At 44.9% G+C, this 20,030-nt stretch overlaps 1 protein-coding gene across 8 annotated transcripts in view; it reads left to right on the forward strand.

Moving 5' to 3' along the window:
- Positions 1-20,030, forward strand: part of arfip2b (ADP-ribosylation factor interacting protein 2b) — a 47,165-nt gene that overhangs the window by 12,478 nt on the left and 14,657 nt on the right. For 2 of the 8 annotated variants that reach the window (XM_017717102.2, XM_037547553.1), the window contains exons 3-6: positions 5,942-5,998; positions 10,724-10,832; positions 16,086-16,148; positions 19,204-19,316. In XM_017717102.2, coding sequence (XP_017572591.2) covers positions 5,942-5,998; positions 10,724-10,832; positions 16,086-16,148; positions 19,204-19,316 — 342 coding nt within the window. Of the gene's footprint in view, positions 1-5,941; positions 5,999-10,723; positions 10,833-16,085; positions 16,149-18,849; positions 18,958-19,203; positions 19,317-20,030 lie in introns of all 8 variants that reach the window. The other 6 variants (XM_037547557.1, XM_037547554.1, XM_037547555.1 and 3 more) reach the window with 6 other exon arrangements.

Genomic DNA, 20,030 nt, shown 5'->3' on the forward strand with positions numbered 1-20,030 from the left:
CCTTTGAGCCCTGAGAGAGACGTCCAAGAAGCAGGTGGTTCAAACCTTTCCCTTGTTTGTCTTGGTGTTTGCACGAGAGACTCGTTGGAATGCTTAGGGCAGTTATATCAGATTTCAGGTGAGGAATTTCTGTACACAGACATAAGAAAGTAAAACATATACACCGGTCAGGCGTAACGTTCTGACCACCTCCTCGTTTCTACACTCACTGTCCACTTTATCAGCTCCACTGACTGTAGAGCTGCACTCTGTAGTTCTACAGTTACAGACTGTAGTCCATCTGTTTCTCTGATACTCTGTTACCCTGTTCTTCAGTGGTCAGGACCCCCATGGACCCTCACAGAGCAGGTACTGTTTGGGGTGGTGGATCATTCTCAGCACTGCAGTAACACTGATGTGGTGGTGGTGTGTTAGTGTGTGTTGCGCTGGTCTGAGTGGATCAGACACAGCAGTGCTGCTGGAGTTTTTAAACACTGTGTCCACTCACTGTCCACTCTATTAGACACTCCTACCTTGTCAGTCCACCTTGTAGATGTAAAGTCAGAGGCGACAGCTCATCTGCTGCCCACAGGATGCTGCTGTGTCTGTTACACTCAGACCAGCACAACACACCACCACCCAAATAGCACCTGCTCTGTGAGGGTCCATGGGGGTCCTGACCACTGAAGAACAGGGTAGCAGAGTATCAGAGAAACAGATGGACTACAGTCTGTAACTGTAGAACTACAGAGTGCAGCTATACGGTCAGTGGAGCTGATAAAGTGGACAGTGAGCGTAGAAACGAGGAGGTTCTCATGATGTTATACCTGATTTGGTGTAAGTACCAAGATGTAAATGCTTTTAAAGGTGGCGAGAGGTTTAGTGTCTTGGCGACAGTCGTTGTTAGATTGCATGGTTTCCTCTCTTGGGTTTGTAAATGGCCATATGTTGATAGGAGAGAGGAAAAAGCTCTCCCAGTGTTGAGCCTTTGGTAAACAGAAGGTGGAGGGGTTCCATTGTCCCAAGACACACCTATTAAAAGCAACAGTGCAAAGCCTCCAGATCCGGGAAAGGAATGCTAGGCAAACATTGCTGTTTGCCGACCAAAGTGGTCGTTTACTTCAAGGCGCAGCAGTAGTTTCATTATCACGCTGACGTAAGAGCTCGGCACATTACGTAGGATAAATGCTTTAGTGTTAAGAAATCATGGCCTATTGAATTCAGAACCATCAGCCTACTGTGTGCTGCACACAGAGGAATTAGACCTCAAAGTTTAACCCATCCGTGCAGTGAGACACCCTAATACATGCACACTAGTGAACACACACACTAGGGGGCAGTGAGCACACTTGCCCGGAGCGGTGGGCAGCCCTATCCACAACGCCCGGGGAGCAGTTGGGGGTTAGGTGTCTTGCTCAAGGACACCTCAGTCATGGACTGTCGGCCGAGGGGATCAAACCGGCAACCTTGCGGTCACAGGGCTGGTTCCCTAAACTCCAGCCCGTTTGTCCCATTTGAACATTTATGGAAATATTGTGTCTAAAAGATGGAATGAGGTCCGTTTGGACTCATTTTGACACTACTGAAAACATTATTTCCATCCAGATGCAGCTTTATTGGTCAACAAACAGTCAAGACGCTGTTCCTTTAGACGCTGTTGCCTGATTAACTCTCTCAAGCCACGTGTTCGAGGCGCTTGGCTGAGTCAGACAGTGACAGATGGCACTTTGCTGTCCCGTATCTTTTGATAGAACAGAAAAGTATGCAAATTGCAGGCTTCTCAAGGCTTTTCGGCGCCCTGTGATTAATTGGCCAGGAAGGCGAACGCCCTTATCGTCTGTTATGATGTTCTAAAGTTAGAAGAACTCGAAGGTGATAAGTGACAACACGTTTTCTGTGAACTGTAATGTGATGCTTTCCTGGGCTGCATCTCAATATGTAGTGGTTCTTTGAATCTTTATATACAAAGTGTTTAATAAACATAATAATTTGAGGATAATAATTAATTCATCATTTCAATCATTGATCATTTCTGTAAGGGTTTTGGGTTAAAGTGATTTTGCTTGACCGCTTGTTTTGTTTTTCAACCGTATCCTTTAATTATTACCCAAACAATTCGATAGTGTGACACTCTTAAAAATGTAGTTCTTCAAGGTTCTCACAGGCTTCAAGGCTTCACAGTCGTTCTATACAGAACCATGAACGCTCAGTGCCCCATGTGCATGTGTGTAAAGTTCTCTGAGTGGTGAAACGGTTCTTCAGAGTGGAGAATGTGGTTCTGTACAGCATCAAAAATGGTTCTGCTGTTGTTACTTAGTTGCTTGTTGATGTCGAGCTTATAACAATAGAAGAACATTTTGGTCCTGTAGAGAACTCTCTTCAAAAAGGTTCTATACAGAACCACATACAACACGTTCTTCATCAATCTGAAGAACCGTTTCACCACGCAGAGAACGTTTTATGCATGCAAATGGGTTTCTGAGTCCTTATGGTTCTGCTCAGAACCACTGTCTTTGCTGAAGAACCCTTGAAGAACCATCTTTATTCAGTGTGTACATCAGCAAAGACGTTCTAAGGTTTAAGAGGGGAAATGGAACCTAATAACGGTTTGTGAACTGCCTGTAGGTGAGTTGGACCAATCAGAGGCAGTTAAACCTCCATGTGTTGTGACATCACAACCACAGCTTACTGGCAGTTTGATGCACTGCGTTCAGGGGTCGAGCCTCAGAATCAGTTTTTAAAAAATGCAAATCGCAATATTTGTCGGAAAATTCGCAGTTAGATATTTTCCAAATTGTTCAGCCCTATGCCGAATATTACATTTCGTATGGATATAGAAATCGGGCATAACTCCTTTAAAAGGTAATAATCTCCAAAACATCACATTTGCTATCTTTTAGTCAAATGTGGTGCTCGAATTAGAAAAGCGTTAAAGATAATTAGTGACTATAATTGACATTTTGTATGAATTATTATTTAACTTATTACTTATCACATTAGACTCATAAGGCTGCTGCGCCGATGACCTACGTCCAATTCGAAGGTCTTATTAATGACGCTGCACACACTGCTGCAGATATTTACAGTCAGTGACTTCTCACTCTGCTCAATGTCTCTGAGCACCACTCAGCATCGTTTTCTTATTACATTCAATTCAGTTCCCAAACCAGACCACAAAAAGCTCTAAAAGACGGTCAGCATGAAGTCTTTAACCCCCTAAGATCCCAGGCCTATTACACGCTAAGGCTTATTATTTATTTATATATATAGCTGAGCTGTTCTTAGGTTGTAGAAGTTTGTAATAAAACCTTGGGCCTGTTAAGCGGCTGTGGCCCTTTAACGGGTTAAGATAAACAACAAAAAGCTTAGTGTGTGTAGCTCAGCTAAAGTTTCTAACCTCGCCACATTGTAATGTATTTCATCTCACAGCTTCTCGCTCGAGAGCAGTGAGCTTGTGAAGTTAGTTAGCTGATACCAGACGTACCAGATTGAAGCTGAATCTAAATGAGGACTAGAACCTCTGACCCAAGCTTAGCGGCACACGAGCTGCCCTGTCTGTGGAGTATAGAGATCAGACAGCTTATAAATAATGAAACGTGCTTAGTAAAAATCTGTGTACTAGTGGTGTAATACTAATATTAATGTTTAATAATATTAATATTAAGGTTTATACCACGCGCACAGCCTGCATGAGCACTAGGGGCAAACTGAGGCACAGATTTTAGGGTTAGTACGAGTTCAGTTTGAATTACTCACTTTGAATTATTATAAAAATAATGCGTGGCCACGACTTAGTAAGAGTTGGGAACGAGATCCTAATGCATGGCCATGACTTATTACGACATGGGAACGAGATCCTAATGCATGGCCACAACTTATTATGCATGGTCATGACTTATTACGGCATGGGAACGAGATCCTAATGCATGGTCATGACTTAGTAAGGCATGGGAACAAGATCCTAATGCGTGTCCACGATATAGCAAGGCATGATCTCGTTTCCATGCCTTACTAAGTCATGACCCTGACTTAGTAAGGCGTAGGAACGAGATGCTAATGCATGGCCACAACTTAATAAGGTGTGCAAATGAGATCCCATTGCATGGCCACGACTTAGTAAGGCATGGGAATGAGATCCTAATGCATGGCCACGACTTAGTAAGGCATGGGAATGAGATCCTAATGCATGGCCATGACTTAGTAAGGCTTTAAAATGAGATCCCAATGCATGGCCACGACTTAGTAAGGCATGGGAAGGAGATCCTATTGCGTGGCCACATGATTTCACCTTGCCTTACTAAGTCATGAGCCTGACTCAGTACAAATCTGATTTCTTTGTTTGTTCAGATGATCTTTTAAATGTGATCTGGATGCGACAGTCTGAACAGGTCAGCTCCTAAACCGGCCGGCGGCGCGTCCAGAGGTAAACGGTCATGACGGCCAGCGAATGCCTGTCACTCCCGGAGCTTCGGTTTCATCTTCGCCAGCACCACAGGAGCGATTACGACGTTCCAGTGGTTCACAGCTGGGCTCATCACCCAGAATTGTTCTGGAGTTCGCCGTAAAAAGGGCCCGTTATTCGGTCACGGCCTCTTCTAGACGCTCCAGCCTCGGGCTCCTTCGGCCGCGTCCGGCCCATTCGTTCAAAACCTCTTCGAGCGGCTGCGATGAGTCTCTTCTCCTTTTTGCTACAGAAGTATCAGCCTAAATGTCCTTGAGTCAGCGGCACGAGGCGAAGACGGAGGTCGAGTTGGACTGACGTAGAAGTCGCATGAATTCCGATCTGGCTGTTCAGAGTCGCACGGCCGCAGATCGGATACGGATCGGATTTCAGTACCACATATGAAAGCGCCTCAAATCGGAATTGGAAATGTCAGATTAAAGCTTTTGCTGCTCACACTGACACACAAATGACACATCTGTGTCACACATGAGGAAAAACATTGGATTTGCGCCTCTTTTGCCTGCTGTGTAAATGTAGCCCAAGTCATGGCCACACATTAGGATCTCATTCCCCCGTGTTAATACAGCGTGCCCACACATATGGAATGTCACCAGCGGGGCTCCGTAAGTGTCTGTTCTGTGTGTTTAAAGTGAGTCTCCACAGTGTGAATTCTGTCCTACGCAGGCTCAGATCAGTAGAAGACCTCCCGTACAGCTTATTCAACGTCTGACGTTCTCCTCGCTTATAAAATAAACCCTGAAAATTATCTCTAGGATTCGTAATCGATTTATAAAAGTCCCCAGTCTTTTGAATGCGTGTGGGTGCATAATGTAAGCCCCCCTGCCCACTTTACTCTGATGGGATGCACCAAAATGCCTCGTTTTGATCAAAGTTCAGTGTTAATGCACTTTTTAAATTGTTTTTCAATGTTTGATTTAAATGTACAGTTTCTGTATTACTGTTTACCCACTTCTCACCGTATCTGCTGTTCCTTTGTGTTTCCATGTCATTGCTGTGCAGTTTCACTGAACAGGCAGAGATCTGCTGAGAAGTGTTTTCCCTGTGTTTAATACTGTGTATGATATGTGCAGTCAAGTCCATAAATATTCAGACAGAGTTATTGTTATTGTAGCTGTGTAGCGCAGCGTTGGAGTTGAAATTGAATGATGATTAAAGACTTTGGGCTGTGTAAGAATTAGAGCCACTTTCATACATTCATTAAAATGAGGTCACGTTCATGGTTGAATTTCAAACTCCGTGTGCTGTGGTAGACCCCGAAAACGAATATAACCCTGTTGGTGTCCAAATATTTATGATGTTAAGATTTTAGGCTTGCTGAAATTTGTGCTTCATGGATGTCGGTTCAGTGTTTCTATGCCTTGCTAGCCCAGTTTCTCATCGTCACTGTTATTTAGTTTTTGTTTATTTATTCATTTGTTTTTATCAGGGCTTGTTTTTGTTTATGCATTGTTCATTTTCTTTTCCTCATGTCATCCTTTTCCACCCATGTCTGTGCAGGCTCGACAGGTACAGTGGGGATTAGATGAGAAGGTAGGGCGCCCCCCAGGCCAAAGGGTGAGGAGAGCACTGGTGGAGGGTTTAGAGCCCACCGAGGCTCTGTGTGTGTTTGTTTGTGTTGGGGAGTGTGTTTGTGGTGTATGTATATATGTTTGTGACGGTGTGTGTGTGTGTGTGTCTGAATATGTTGGTGACGGAGAGTCTGTGTGTGTGTGTGTCTGAATATGTTGGTGACGGAGAGTCTGTGTGTGTGTGATTGTGACGGGGTGTGTGTGTGTGTGTGTGTGTGTGTATGTTTGTGACGGAGGGTCTGTGTGTGTGTGTCTGAATATGTTGGTGACGGAGGGTCTGTGTGTGTGTGATTGTGACGGGGTGTGTGTGTGTGTGTATGTTTGTGACGGAGAGTCTGTGTGTGTATATGTGTCTGTATATGTTTGTGACGGGGGTGTGTGTGTGTGTGTGTGTGTGTTTGGGGAACTGTGTTGTTTGGCCCCTGGTTTTGGCAGAACTCCCAGGATGTTTTTCAGGATTATTAGCAGAGCTGCTTTAATTTGGCTGTTAAAATGGGACTTTTATCTTACTGGAAAACTAAATATCCATATTTCTCATTTGTTAGTTTTGAAAAACATCCTGTTGCGTTCCTGCAGTTCTAATAACTGACAACTAAATATTAGAAACAATGTAATTAACACAGCATAAAAATCCATGTGGAACAGCGTTCATATACATCAGTTCGAGGATCTTCTCGCGTTTCGCGTGACCTCTAGGGGCCGCCGTTTTGAAGACCGAATCCGAGAGATGAGAGACGCTCAGACCTTTAATTCCGTGTTTTCACTCCAGGTTTGGAGCCGCTGCTCTGTATAGTTCAGTGTTTCTCTCTGATGTTCACGCCTCGTTCAGCTCCAGAAGGGATTAATCAGCTAATAATATCAGGAATTTTAACCGGGAAGCCACAGTTATGCAGGACAGGGGTTTCAGGACTGGAGCTGAACTCTGAACTAACTGCACCAGCAAACTTACAGAATCACGTCTGTCGACACACGACGTCGTTTTCCGTCCCACGACGTCGTTTTCCGTCCCACGACATTCAGTCTGATATTTAACGTTTGTTTCTCCATTCAAACGTCATTTAAATCAGAAACAGAGAGTAAAGTTATCCCGGTGGTCTGCAGCTCCGTTAGGGGGACGACTGTTCATCTCTCAGCTAAAGTTCTCTAAAGGCCAGCATTGCTCACATCTGTGTTAATGAGCTGATGTCGTTTCCCTCGTATGATCAGAGCTTTTCTCCTCTTTATGCAGCGCCATGGGATCCTTTACCCACCCTGACGTGAAGAGCTGGTGGGCTTCTGTTCTGTTAAATGCTGTGAGAGACTCTCCAGAATAGCGAGAGGGGCTGAGTAGGAGATAAATATATCAGGAAATCACAAATTTGGTACCTTTCCGAGGGTTTAAGTGGGAGCAGGAGTTCAGGGGAAACTGTATAAAGATCTCAGACTATTTTATTGACATTGTCCAGGTCATTTAGCCGTCTTTCACCTCTAGTTCGGTCCCAAATTTGGCGGTCCCAACAGAAGAAACGCTCAACTAAAGCCCTAGGAATGGTTCCAGTGGATTTTTGCTCCTCATAACCTTCTGTGTGTGTTGTGTTCATAAACCGAGCGTGTTACTAATCTATCATCAGCACTCGTGACGTGTTGCAGTTCTCAGAGTGAACGTCAGGCGCAAGCGAATGCTGATGATACCACATGCTTATCCCTGTAGGCGACGTAGCTCCACCTAAATGCTGGATCTCAGCTGATGGCCCCGTCAGTAATGTTCCCATGCCTTTGTTTTGCTCGACTGGTTGGAGGAGATGATTGGCCTGCTCAGTGGGACAGGACTGTTAGGGCTATCTGGCATCGGATGCCATTTACTGCACTGATGTAATCAGAGCGGCTTCCTGCTGCCCACTCACGAGCGCACCCTGTTTAAAATGATGAATAGGCCGTTTCTGGCGTGCTCACTGAATGCCAGTGGGCAAGTTCTTAATGGGTCTGCGTTATAGGAAGCCAAATTTTCTTCACTAAAAAAAAAAAAAGTTTAATGTGGTACATAAATACAATCAGAAATTTCAGAATGTACCACTGTAACATATGCGCCGTATGTTCAGGTTAAAAAAAAAAGTTTTTCTGCAGTTTTAACTGCAGTATCTATACATGACTATGATTTAAATGACATAAAGAAAACAAATATAATGAAAGTTGTGGCCCCCAGCAGTCGTCACTGGTGTTGCTGCATAACATAAAATCTCTTATTCTGAAATAAAAGTCACGCCGATGACGTCACTCGACCTCCTCTGACCTGTTTTCTGAGGATCTATGAAGAAAAGCTCATGGTGAGTCCACTGTGTCTCTCAGTTCTCAGAGATCTTCTCACTCAGCTCATGATCTCATATGAAGCTTCTAGCTGACGTCACTGGTGTGACCGGCTTTATTCTGAGGTCACTGTGAAAAAATAGAAACACAAATGGATTAAATTCCATATTTTAGTGGACGTTCCCTGATGGACAGCGTGTGGTTTGATGTTCTGTAAAATGCATTGATCATTAAAAACGTCTCTGGCGTTTCCTTTATTATGAGGAACACCGATGACAGTCAGTAACACCAGTGACTCCTATGGGTGGATAAAAAAGTGGACGTTTCTGTAGAACGAACCTGCTCTAGAAACGCACAACCAAAATGATGAGCATTAATCCTACATCCGTGAACTAAACCCACAAAATATACTGGCCTTACCAACAGCTACTAAATGATACTCCATTCATGCAAAGGACAGATCGCCATAAACGCGTTAATGAGCTGTAAGTTAGATTCTCCAGAATGTGTGATGAGCAGAAAGACCTGGAGAGGAATGCCTTCATCACCAACACAGCCTTTCATTCATATAACACTAAACAGAGAGCAGAATTCCCGTTAGAGTTCCGGTCTGTCGTGCTGGATGTTATAAATATCCCACTCCTCACTCATTCATCCGCATCAGAGCACAACGCTATCCATAGACATGCCACTGACTTGAGATTAAACTCCGTATTCATCCGCTCGTAGCGGCCTTACTAAGGATTTCTTGCTCAGGAGATCATGAATGAAGTGCAGAGCTGCTTGTTTCGGTGAATTACTGCTGTAATTGTGAGGCGAGTAGGAAATAAAGAATAAATGACCATAATATGACACTCATTCTTTTCTGGTGTGCCCCCAACATCATTTGCTGTGCCCCTAGAAGTATGTGACCACAGTTTGGGAACCACTGCTCTACATTTCCTCATGGAAAACTTTGGTGATTATTTATAATCACTTCGGTTATTTTCTACAAAATTTAGTGTTTTATTATTTATCATATTTGCTGTTTATAAAAGCAGTAAGCCACTTCAGGCTGTGCGGTACAGAGATTTTATCATGGGATAGAGGCTTTTACTCATGCCTGATAACCTGTGATAAAACCACTGTAATGCGCGGTCTCTTGTGCCTTATTGCTTTAGTTCAACTTAATTCATTAAAATGCTCAACTACACACTATTAAACGTCTGTTCGACATTTTCTACATGTTTACTTGCTTTGTTTACTTTTTTTGCGCGCTCGCTTTTTATTGGCTGTTGTGGGGGGTCCGTTTAGAGTGGGTCGATGGCCATTCTACACTAATAGATCACGTTCTGAGTCGGGCGCCGCTCACGCAACGCAAGCTTTTCTTTTCCAACCATCAACTCCAACTGGCCCAAAGCCTGCAGGTTAGAGCCAACCAGCACAGCCTGAGTGAGAACGCAGGCTACAATCTTTTAGTGTAACTCCGGCTTAAAAGCAGGCGTCTGTAGGCTGTGGTGCTCAAACTGCTTAACCTTTCCAGCTCCTCGGGACCACCGGTGGCTCCAAACCGTACTTCATCATGTTCTTCATAACGTTCATATTCCATAAGCTCCATTCAGAAGCTGGGCGTCGTGTGAGGCTGTAGCTCTTCTCTCCAGTCTAATAGACGGTGACGTCATTTTAAACCCTTATAATAAAAGAAGCTGAACTTTGTTTTTCTACTGAAAGTCGACCCGTTTTTCCCCAAATCTGGGCTCTAAACTATAAACAGACGGCGTCTCTTCAGTGATCTGCTCTGGAAACATCACTTTTAGAAAATAACGTCCTTCAGCCGTGAATTGTAAGCGTGTAGTGACATGTGGAGATCATAAAACACACGTTCTGATAATTTAGGCGCTTTATCAAAAATAATAAATGAGTAAATTACATTTATTTCATGCAGTTACTGAATAACGTGCCATACGATGTGGTCATGAAAATTCAGATGGGCAAAGCAAAATGTGCCCTGTGTAGGAAGAAATACGTCACACAATGTGCATGTGGGCACCAGCATGGTTACAAGATTAGATTCAGTTATTGAGTCATTTTTTAATCTCGCGGATATCCAGCCCAGCGTTTTCTGCTGATGTTGCCCTGATACCGATACCTGGTCAGGGTCAGGGTCGTCTTTAATTCTGAGGTATAACCGAGAGGTTGGAAAAATGATAAATGATGCCTGTTTGGCAGAGAATACAGTAAAAATGTGGGAGAGGGTCTGGAAGAGTTTCAGCGAGCAGTAGGAAATTAAAATGTCCATTCAAACTTGCCCACCTGATGTAGACCTTCCCTGCCCCCCTCTAATAACTTGCTTTGTGCGTTGTAGTCTAGTCTAGTCTGGTTTTCTCCTTACTAAGCCTCAGCAAGGTTTTGGTGAGACTTGAAGACGGCTCTGTCTGTGTCTGTCTAGGATTTGCAGCAGGTAATGGTATCTGGGCCCAACCTCAATGAAACCAGCATCGTATCGGGTGGCTATGGCGGCACAGCGGAAGGCATCATTCCTACCAGCTCCATCAAAGGTATCACTCTCACTCTCTTTCAGACGGTGTCCCTGTTGGTCCTTTCCCTTCTGTCCCTTCTGTCCCTTCTGTTCTTTCTTTCTCTTGTGATCCGTTTCTACCAGGGTTTCTGTGTGACCTCGTTTTCCATGTGAGCTCTGACGCCACTGAACAGGAAGCTGCCCTTTGCTTTTTCTCAAAAGGAAGTGTTTCACGGAGAAATGAACTTCTCCCTGAGAGTCGGGGCGGGAAATTGTCGTGGTACTTGAGAATATCACAATGCATGTTAGGATATTTTTCTGGGGTGTATATATGTGTGTATATAAAATGTATAGTCACTGTCCAAAGAAAAAAATAAAATAGCTTTACAGCAGAAGAGAAAAACACTCTTAACTTTCAATGCAGGTTAATGTAAAAAATGTTTAATTACAAGTGATTTTAGAGCGTTTCTGTTGATTTATTCATCTTGGAATCTTCAGACAACGTAAAGGACAGGTGGTGTGTTGAAATTATGTAGAAAAATAAAAATCAACAACGGTGTGTGTGTGTATATAATATGGGGGTGGTGGTGGTAGTGGATCATTCTCAACACTGCAGTAACACTGACGTGGTGGTGGTGTGTTAATGTGTGTGTTGTGCTGGTCTGTGTTACTGCAGTGCTGAGAATGACCCACCACCCAAACTGCTCTGCCTACCACAGTTTGGGAGCCATTGCTCTAAATGAACTACAGTTCCTGTGGAATTATTAATAATCGCTTAAATTTTTAACTGAAAATTTGTGTTTTATCACCGTTTTTTGTCACATTTGCTGTTTAGAAGAGCAGTAAGCCACTTGAGGCCGTGCAGTGCAGTATCTGTCTCAGCTCTTTGTTTGAAGAGCTGTGGCAACAGGTGTTATCTTACCTGTTACCATGATTGGTACGTAAGAGGATACGCCTACCTGTCCTGATTCCTGATTGGTCAAATTATTGGTGGTCCATATTGTTTTCCTCTCCCATTTTCAGACTCTGAGCCCCCTCCCATCTCAGCGTATATTGTACTGGCAGCCGCCTCGATGTAAGAATTTCACCAAATATAAGAAAATATGTTCTGATTTCTGTTCAGCAGCCGCTGACCAGCTGCTTCAGCAGAGCTCTTTACATTCTCAGGGACTCTGTGAGACTCGGCCACTGGGAGCCTGGAAGAAATCTCTTTTGAATTAAACAGGCTTTTGCACATCGTCCTGTTATTGTGATTATCTTGATGATACAGTATCATTATCATATTGGCCACTCCTACCTGGGAGTGGAGCCTCCTGTAGCCGGAGTGTGTGCTACATAGTGGACGCCTTCCTGTTTGTAGCGCAGCGAACTGGACGGATGTCTTTGTGGAAGTTGGGTGGATTTGACGCTTAGCCGACTGTTTTCTTATTGCTGTGGTTGCTTGATCGAGGGTTTCAGGTTACAGACGTTCAGATGCTGGACCGTGCTGGATTTTCTTATTTTATTCTCTACGCCCACGTTCCTTTGTTTCCCACACGGTTTCTCGACCGCTGGCCTTTGACAGATAGGAATGTGCTTTATTTTCTTCTTTTTTTCCTGGTACACTTTTATTTGCATGAAGAGGGAAAAGAACTGTGAGGTTGTAGAACCGGTGTGGTGCAGTAAGAGAGACTTTCAAGCACAGTTATCGCCCCTACCTCCCCTTCTCACACACACACACACACACACACACACACACACACACACACACACACACCCCTCTCATTCACTCACTCACACTCTCTCTCTCCCCCTCTCTTTCTCTCTCTCTCTCTCCCTCCCTCCCTCCCTCCCTCTCTCTCTCCCTCCCTCTCTCTCACTCACACACTCACTCTCCCCAACTCACTCACTCACACCTCTCTCTCTCTCACTCTCTCACTCACTCAATCACTGACTCACTCAATCACTCCATCACTCCCTGCCCCCCCCCCCCTCTTTCTCTCTCTCTCTCTCTCTCTCTCTGTCTGTCACGCACACATACGTACGTTTGTCTTGCTATACATATGAGGACGTCCATAGGTTTCTATTGATTTTTGTGTTACTAACACTAGCTAAATAATACTGCACCTAAACCTAACCTTAATCTCAGTATCCAAAAGGCAATTTTTCTGCTTTTTAGGTTTCAAATAAATACATAATTCTGGTGAAAACAACAGCAAATTGTCCTCACTTGAGCAAAAATTTCATATAGACCTAGCATAGTCACATGGGGTCCTCACAAGTATAGCAATACAAGTATGAACACGCTCACACACACACACACACACACACACACACACACTGCTCTGGAGGTTGAATTGATTGCTTTGCATAATTTTCAGCCTCAGTAGCTTTTCTATTGTTTTCTGCTCTTGAGCCTCCCAGGGTTTAGGGTGAGCGGAAGTGCTGGATGGGGGTTTAGGGCAACGTGTTCTTGTGTTGTAAATCTTTTACGCTGGTCTCTGAGCTTCGTGTGTGTGACCTCATTGTCACCCATGTGAGTGTCCCAGCCCCCGTTTTAAGATGAACTGAAATGAAATAATTATTTAAAATGATTAAGTGAGAATAACACTGAGCCTCGTCATTTTTCTGAGCAGTAGACGTGTAATGACGCCTGTCATGACGTCCGGCCAGATTCACGTTGGTTTTCAGTGCCGAGGTTTAGATCCTTTGTGTTAAAGTGTCTCATGGTTTGAGCAGTATGTCCCAAACAGACTGTGACTGCCGTGCCATCCTCTCACGAAATAAACCTCCAAAATCCTAATCCTAACCCCTGGGATTCATAAACGACCTCAGAAACGTTTTCAGTCGTGTACGTTTTAGTTAGAAAGCTGCAAGTTTTCGTTAGTTAGCTGAGACCAAGGCCCGTTTCGCCCCTCGTCCCTGCCACTGAGGCCCGCCCTCTGTTTTGCGCGTTCACGTCTAGGGGTGGGTGTCCTGATTCTCGTTGAGATAGAGGGGTGGGGTGAAGTGTTGGGGCTACATGACCCTCCAAACGGAGACAAACAGAAAAACCGGCGAGCCGGAGAACAAGAGACCAAAGAAACCCACAAATTCCCCACTGTATTCTCTTAGTTTAGTGTTGTTTCAGTGGATTTTGGTCGTTTTTCTTCATAACAAGCATAAAAATCACTAACAGCATGCTGATGTCTCAATAGCCAGTGAGCTAACTTTCCTGTTCCACCTTAAATAGTCTGGCAGCTCTGACGCCTGAAGAGCCAGAATGTAACTGCTGCTCCATTTAAGGTGGAATGGGAAAATTCTCAAGAACCTGGAGAATCTCTGACTTCAGCTTCATATCACTGAAGAATTAGGGGGGGTGATAATAAATAACTGCCCCCCTCTTTGAAGGCGTATGATCCCTAAATGTAACTAAAGCCCAGCAGTGAGGAGCTGAACTTTCCCCTCCTCTGCTGTCCCTGCAGACGGGCAGGGTCGCCTACAGAGCGGCGCCAGTAGCTGTTAATGAAGTGATGCTCTTTTATTAGAGGGGCTCATTTCAGAGGGAAGATCTCAACCTCTGGCTGCTGTGTTTCAGTGCTGCTTTTCTTAGGACTAAACTAATAAGGAGCTCGGACTAAAACAATAAAAGCCTGCATAATGTTAACAAATAAGTAAACAGCTTATTAAAGTATCTAGTTCACTATTTGATGTTTGTTTTTCTATTTGATGTTTGAGAATTCGAACTCCTCCGTAATAAACTCCGTAAAACTCCTCGTAAGAGTGAGAGGCGTATCAGAAATGCAGTTTTATTTCTGTTTATAAACATTAATTTTTCCTGTTCTGAAATTTGGAGTGCCCAGACATGCGTGTGTGAGATGCTGTTGGTGGGGTCAGAGTCGGTGGATGAGGAGCCGGATCTCTTTTGTCCTCATTATATTGAAAACACCAGAGGGCGCCTGTGAGCGAGTCCTCAGCCAAAGGGGGTGGAGCTAAATGGCTAAAAGGAGCTAAAATAGTTTCTAATCACTCACTCAGAGTTTTCTTTAACTTTAGAGGGTAGAAGGTTCGTATTTCAGTACAAACTGACCTGTACGTTTCTTTTTTTTCTACAGCAAAGGGGTTTTGGGCAGCAGGTCGCCAACATTACATTTACATTCACAGCTTTTAGCAGACGCTCTTCTCCAGAGCGACTTTGTCTATTGTCTAGAGAAGGTCTCAGCTCAGAGCCTCCCTTTACCAGCAGACAGACAATATTCAGTTAGAAGATAGATGAGCGTGCGTTACTGCTACTGAGTGCTGATTGGTTGGCGAGCGGAGCAGCTCATTGGCTGTTCAGACATGAGACGCCTTTTAAGCTCCTGTAGCTCGAGTTTAAAAGCTCTTAAAAATATAACAGCGGTGTTAAAATGTGTGATGCTGCTCTGTGTTCAGGAGATGAATGCTTTCGTTTACATTAATAAAAAAAAAAAAATCATAAACTCTGATTTTGCTCAAATGCTCCATCTTATCCCATTCATTTTGGACGTTCTCAGGAGCGCCCTCTAGTGTCCGAGAAACCTGGAGAGCATTGCAGAGCGGTAATTCTCTCTACGACCTCCACCTTGTGGAAGAACCTCAGCCTTCTTAAGCAAGAGGGTGCGTGTGTCTCCAGGATGGTGACTTTACAGGAGAAGGGAAAAACCCACTTTACTTTTAATGGAAGTCAATGGAACCAGAGTGTTCTCCAAGTCGTTTTGGGCCGTTTCTCCTGGTCCATTCATCATGAAGTTTTTACACGATGGAAAGGACAGCAGACATTGTCAAATTGTGACAAAAATGGAGATGCAAGGTTTTCTTCCGACAGCAGAGAGTTTTTGTAGTGTTATGATGTTTTAATCATTTTTTACCAGCTTCGTAACTTCTGAGGCTCATTGTGGCCATTCATCTGTATGGAAGCTACTCGTTTTCCTTAGACAGTGTTTGGAAAGGCCGCAGCAGAGACTGCTGTATTGTCGCCTCATGGCTTATTGATTGTCTTAACCATCCACTGCTTTAACTCCACCTTCCACTCCTGGGATCAGTAAAGGAATCTGAATCTGAAATATTAGTATCGCTAATTGAAATTAAATTAGGCCGGTCTAGTTCTGTCAGTTCTCCTTCCCAGCATGGGCGATTAATCGGGAGCTGAAGAACTGAAACTGCTGACAGTAGATCGATACTGTCCTGCAGTACAAATGGAATTGGATCCTTTATCAGATTTTCTTCAGCACTCAATGCCATGCCCAGTACGAAAGAGTCTCTGGCACCCCCTGGTGGATGACTGAGTAACAGCATTCTGTATGTCTCCTCTCAGGCCCTGCTGTTCACCTCAACACTGAATTTCTGGGCAACAGACGCATCCCAGTTGATGGACAAGGTTACTCAACCCTCTCTCTCTCTCTCTCTCTCTCTCTCTCTCTCTCTCTCTCTCTCTCTCTCTCTCTCTCTCTCTCTCTCTCTCGCTCCCCCCCCCCCCCTCTCTCTCTCTCTCTCTCTCTCTCTCTCTCTCTCTCTCTCTCTCTCTCTCTCTCTTTCTCTCTCGCTCCCCCCCCTCTCTCTCTCTCTCTCGCTCTCTTTCTCTCTCGCCCCCCCCCCCCCTCTCTCTCTCTCTCTCTCTCGCTCGCTCGCTCGCTCTCTCTCGCTCGCTCTCGCTTTCTCTCGCTCGCTCTCGCTCTTTCTCTCTCGCTCTCTCTCTCTCCCTCTCTCACTCTTTCTTGCTCTTGCTCTTTCTCTCGCTCTTTCTCTCGCGCTCTCTCTCTCTCCCTCTCTCTCGCTCTGTCTCTCCTTCTCTCTCTCCCTCTCTCTCTCTCTCTCTCTCTCTCTCTCTCGCTCGCTCTCCCTCTCCCTCTCTCCCTCTCTCTCTCGCTCTCCCTCTCTCTCGCGCGCCCGCTTTCTCTCTCCCTCTTTCTCGCTCTCCCTCTCTCTCGCTCTCCCTCTCTCTCGCTCTCTCTCTCTCTCTCTCTCTCTCGCTCTGTCTCTCCTTCTCTCTCTCCCCCTCTCTCGCTCTCTCTCTCTCTCTCTCTCGCTCTCTCTCTCTCTCTCTCTCGCTCTCTCTCTCTCCCTCCCTCTCTCTCTCGCTCTCCCTCTCTCTCGCACGCTCGCTTTCTCTCTCCCTCTTTCTCGCTCTCCCTCTCTCTCTCTCTCTCCCTCCCTCCCTCCCCCCTCAGTCTCTCTCACACTGCTTGGTCAGTCTGGAGTTGTAGATTACTCTCTCAGCCTTTTTCATTACTCCCTTCTCTTTTTCTAAGGTCAGGGATTCTGAAGGACGGATTGATGTGTTTCTCTTTATTCCTCTCCTCTAGGCTTTTGGGTCCACCTGTATTGGCTCTTGTTGTGTGTTTCTTTTCTTCTGCCAGGGAAGAAGGTTTATCTCTGTGCACCGAAGTGTTTTCTGACTGCTCTGTCTGAATGATTTTGTACTGGAATCAAATGAGTCGAGTTTATTTGACTGAAATGTTTACGAATGCACTTTAACTTTAATCACAAAATGCCAAGTCCTAAACCGGAGATAAAGTCATTTAAGACAGCACAACACCTGCTTTAGTCCGTGTTGAGGAGTCGTTACGGCTCTTTCTCCTCGTTTGTTTTATGCTGTGTTCACATGCGTCGCGTGTTACCCTGTGTGCGCACCGCAGGCGATGGAATCGCCTATTAGAGCTGTGGCTGCCTTCCACTGGTCAGCGGTGGGTGTTTTAAAGCAAGAGCAGGCAGGCGGCAAGTTCGTTGGGATTGTGTGGTCATGCAGAGCCAGTGTTACTCAACGCTTATTCAGCCTGGGCTAAATGTATTGTCTAACATCAGATTAGACACAAATATGAGGATGTGATTGTTAGAATGTGGCTGCAGGCTGGGACAGGTGGCAGCAGTAATGCGGCCACTGTGCCGGACTGTAGTGGTGAAGATCCTCACCTATGGTCAAGAGCTGTGGGTAATGACCGAAAGAATGAGATCACGAATACAAGCGGAGGAATTGAGCTTTGTTCACAGGGTGGAGGGCGAAACTCTACTTGATAGGGTGAGGAGCTCGGCCATCCGGGAGGAGCTCGGAGTAGAGCCGCTAGGTGGTTCGGGCATCTGGTCCAGATGCCTCCTGGACGTCTCCTGGTGGGGGTGTGCCAGGCACAGCCTACCAGGATAAGACCCTAGGGTCGCCTGGGATTCTCTGCTCTCCCAACTGCTACCGCAGTCCCATCTGGACTAAGCAGTTGAAGATGATGATGATGATGATGATGATGATGATGGTTAAAATAATGAATTAATAATATGTCACTTTTTTTTTCTTTCCTAATTTATACCTCAGCTGACCAGAAATGCTTTGCAGGCTAAGCAGTTTTACCCCATTAACTCTTGACCATGAGGGCTGTGCATCTCATTGAAGTGCATTCAATGTTTTTCATCATCTGTACAATTAAAAAAACGGTTAAATTGGCCTGTAGCTACAGCGTATTACCCAGTGAGGCCAGCTTTACCCTCATTTTCATGTTAGTGTAACAGACTAAATCTTCAACAGGACCCAGGGTCAGTGCAGCACGTTCCACAGGGCAAGATGACATCTGATTGGCTGTTGCAGGGATGAACTAGTCGCTCACTTTGTGTTGGCAGCGGTTGCGCAGCTGATCCCCGCTGACTGTCGCTGGCTCTGATTAAAATCCGTGACTTCCGTCTGCCTTGAGGCTCCCGTCCTCGGGGGTGTGCGCGCAGGGTTACACAGCTACTGTTTGTTGGTGTTAATCAGAAAATTGGCCTAATTCTACATCATACAGCAGTGTTTATTGATTAACTTTCATCTTCATTCATATTTTCGTATCCTTTGATCTCACTTTCATTCCTTTTTTCTTTTTCTTTTTACCTTCCCCTCCCCTTACATTGGTTTGTCTTGTTCTACCCTTCCTCCATGGCATTCTGCTTTCTCTCCTATCTCACACACACACACACACACACACTGCCTCCTTCTGCCCTTCCTTCACACAATGAACCATGTTACATACCTGGAAATGTAACAATGACCCCAAACCTTTACCCCCAATTCCCTAATATAACCCCAAATGCCCCTAAATCCCCTCCATATACCTCATTACCCTTGCCCATGCCCCCTCCAGACCTACGAATGAAGTGCAGGGGCATTAGCGTTGCCCCCAGCCAGTCTGCCGCCAGCCGGATAGCCAGCCAATCAGACGACTTCCCCGGTATTCCAGGTACCCCAAAGCCCCCGGACATTCCTCCATCACTGACAAAACCACCACTCTGTCATTCACTCTCACTTCATCTGATACCTCACCTGCCTACCTGCTGTACATTCTCAAGCCGTGCAGTGCTGTCTGTCTGCTGTGAGGATGGCAGTGATAAGCGGGGCTGAAAGCTTATTTGATTGGCTGGGTTGAGACCGGGTAATTAACAGCTCTGAACCCTGGCCTGCCTGCTTTGTCTATCAGGATCCAGCATGCACCACAGCAGCAGTTCTTCCATGATGGCGGAGGAAGCCGCGAGAGGGGTTGCTGTGGAGAAGTTCGACATGATGAAGAAATGGGGCCTAAACACCTATAAGGTAAGAGTGATGTCAGCATTATCTACGCCAGGGGTCTTTAATTAAAATCCACTGAGGTCCAGTTAGAGAAAACTTCCTCTAGCGAAGGTCCAGAACATCATGTCTAACTTGCATCATGACTCCGTGCCATATACTGTTTACTGAAGTAGCCGAGTAGGAATATCAGCATCTTAGACAGTCGACAGCTGAACATCAGATCAAATAAAGTCCAGTTCAGTCAGATTTCAACAACATTTACTGAACATCAGATCAAATAAAGTCCAGTTCGGTCAGATTTCAACAACATTTACTGAACATCAGATCAAATAAAGTCCAGTTCAGTCAGATTTCAACAACATTTACTGAACATCAGATCAAATAAAGTCCAGTTCGGTCAGATTTCACCAACATTTACTGAACATCAGATCAAATAAAGTCCAGTTCGGTCAGATTTCAACAACATTTACTGAACATCAGATCAAATAAAGTCCAGTTCGGTCAGATTTCACCAACATTTACTGAACATCAGATCAAATAAAGTCCAGTTCGGTCAGATTTCAACAACATTTACTGAACGTCAGATCAAATAAAGTCCAGTTCGGTCAGATTTCAACAACATTTACTGAACATCAGATCAAATAAAGTCCAGTTCGGTCAGATTTCAACAACATTTACTGAACATCAGATCAAATAAAGTCCAGTTCGGTCAGATTTCAGCAACATTTACTGAACATC

The sequence above is a fragment of the Pygocentrus nattereri genome, chromosome 18 (genome assembly GCF_015220715.1).
Source record: "Pygocentrus nattereri isolate fPygNat1 chromosome 18, fPygNat1.pri, whole genome shotgun sequence".
In the NCBI taxonomy this organism is placed as follows: Eukaryota; Metazoa; Chordata; class Actinopteri; order Characiformes; family Serrasalmidae; genus Pygocentrus; species Pygocentrus nattereri.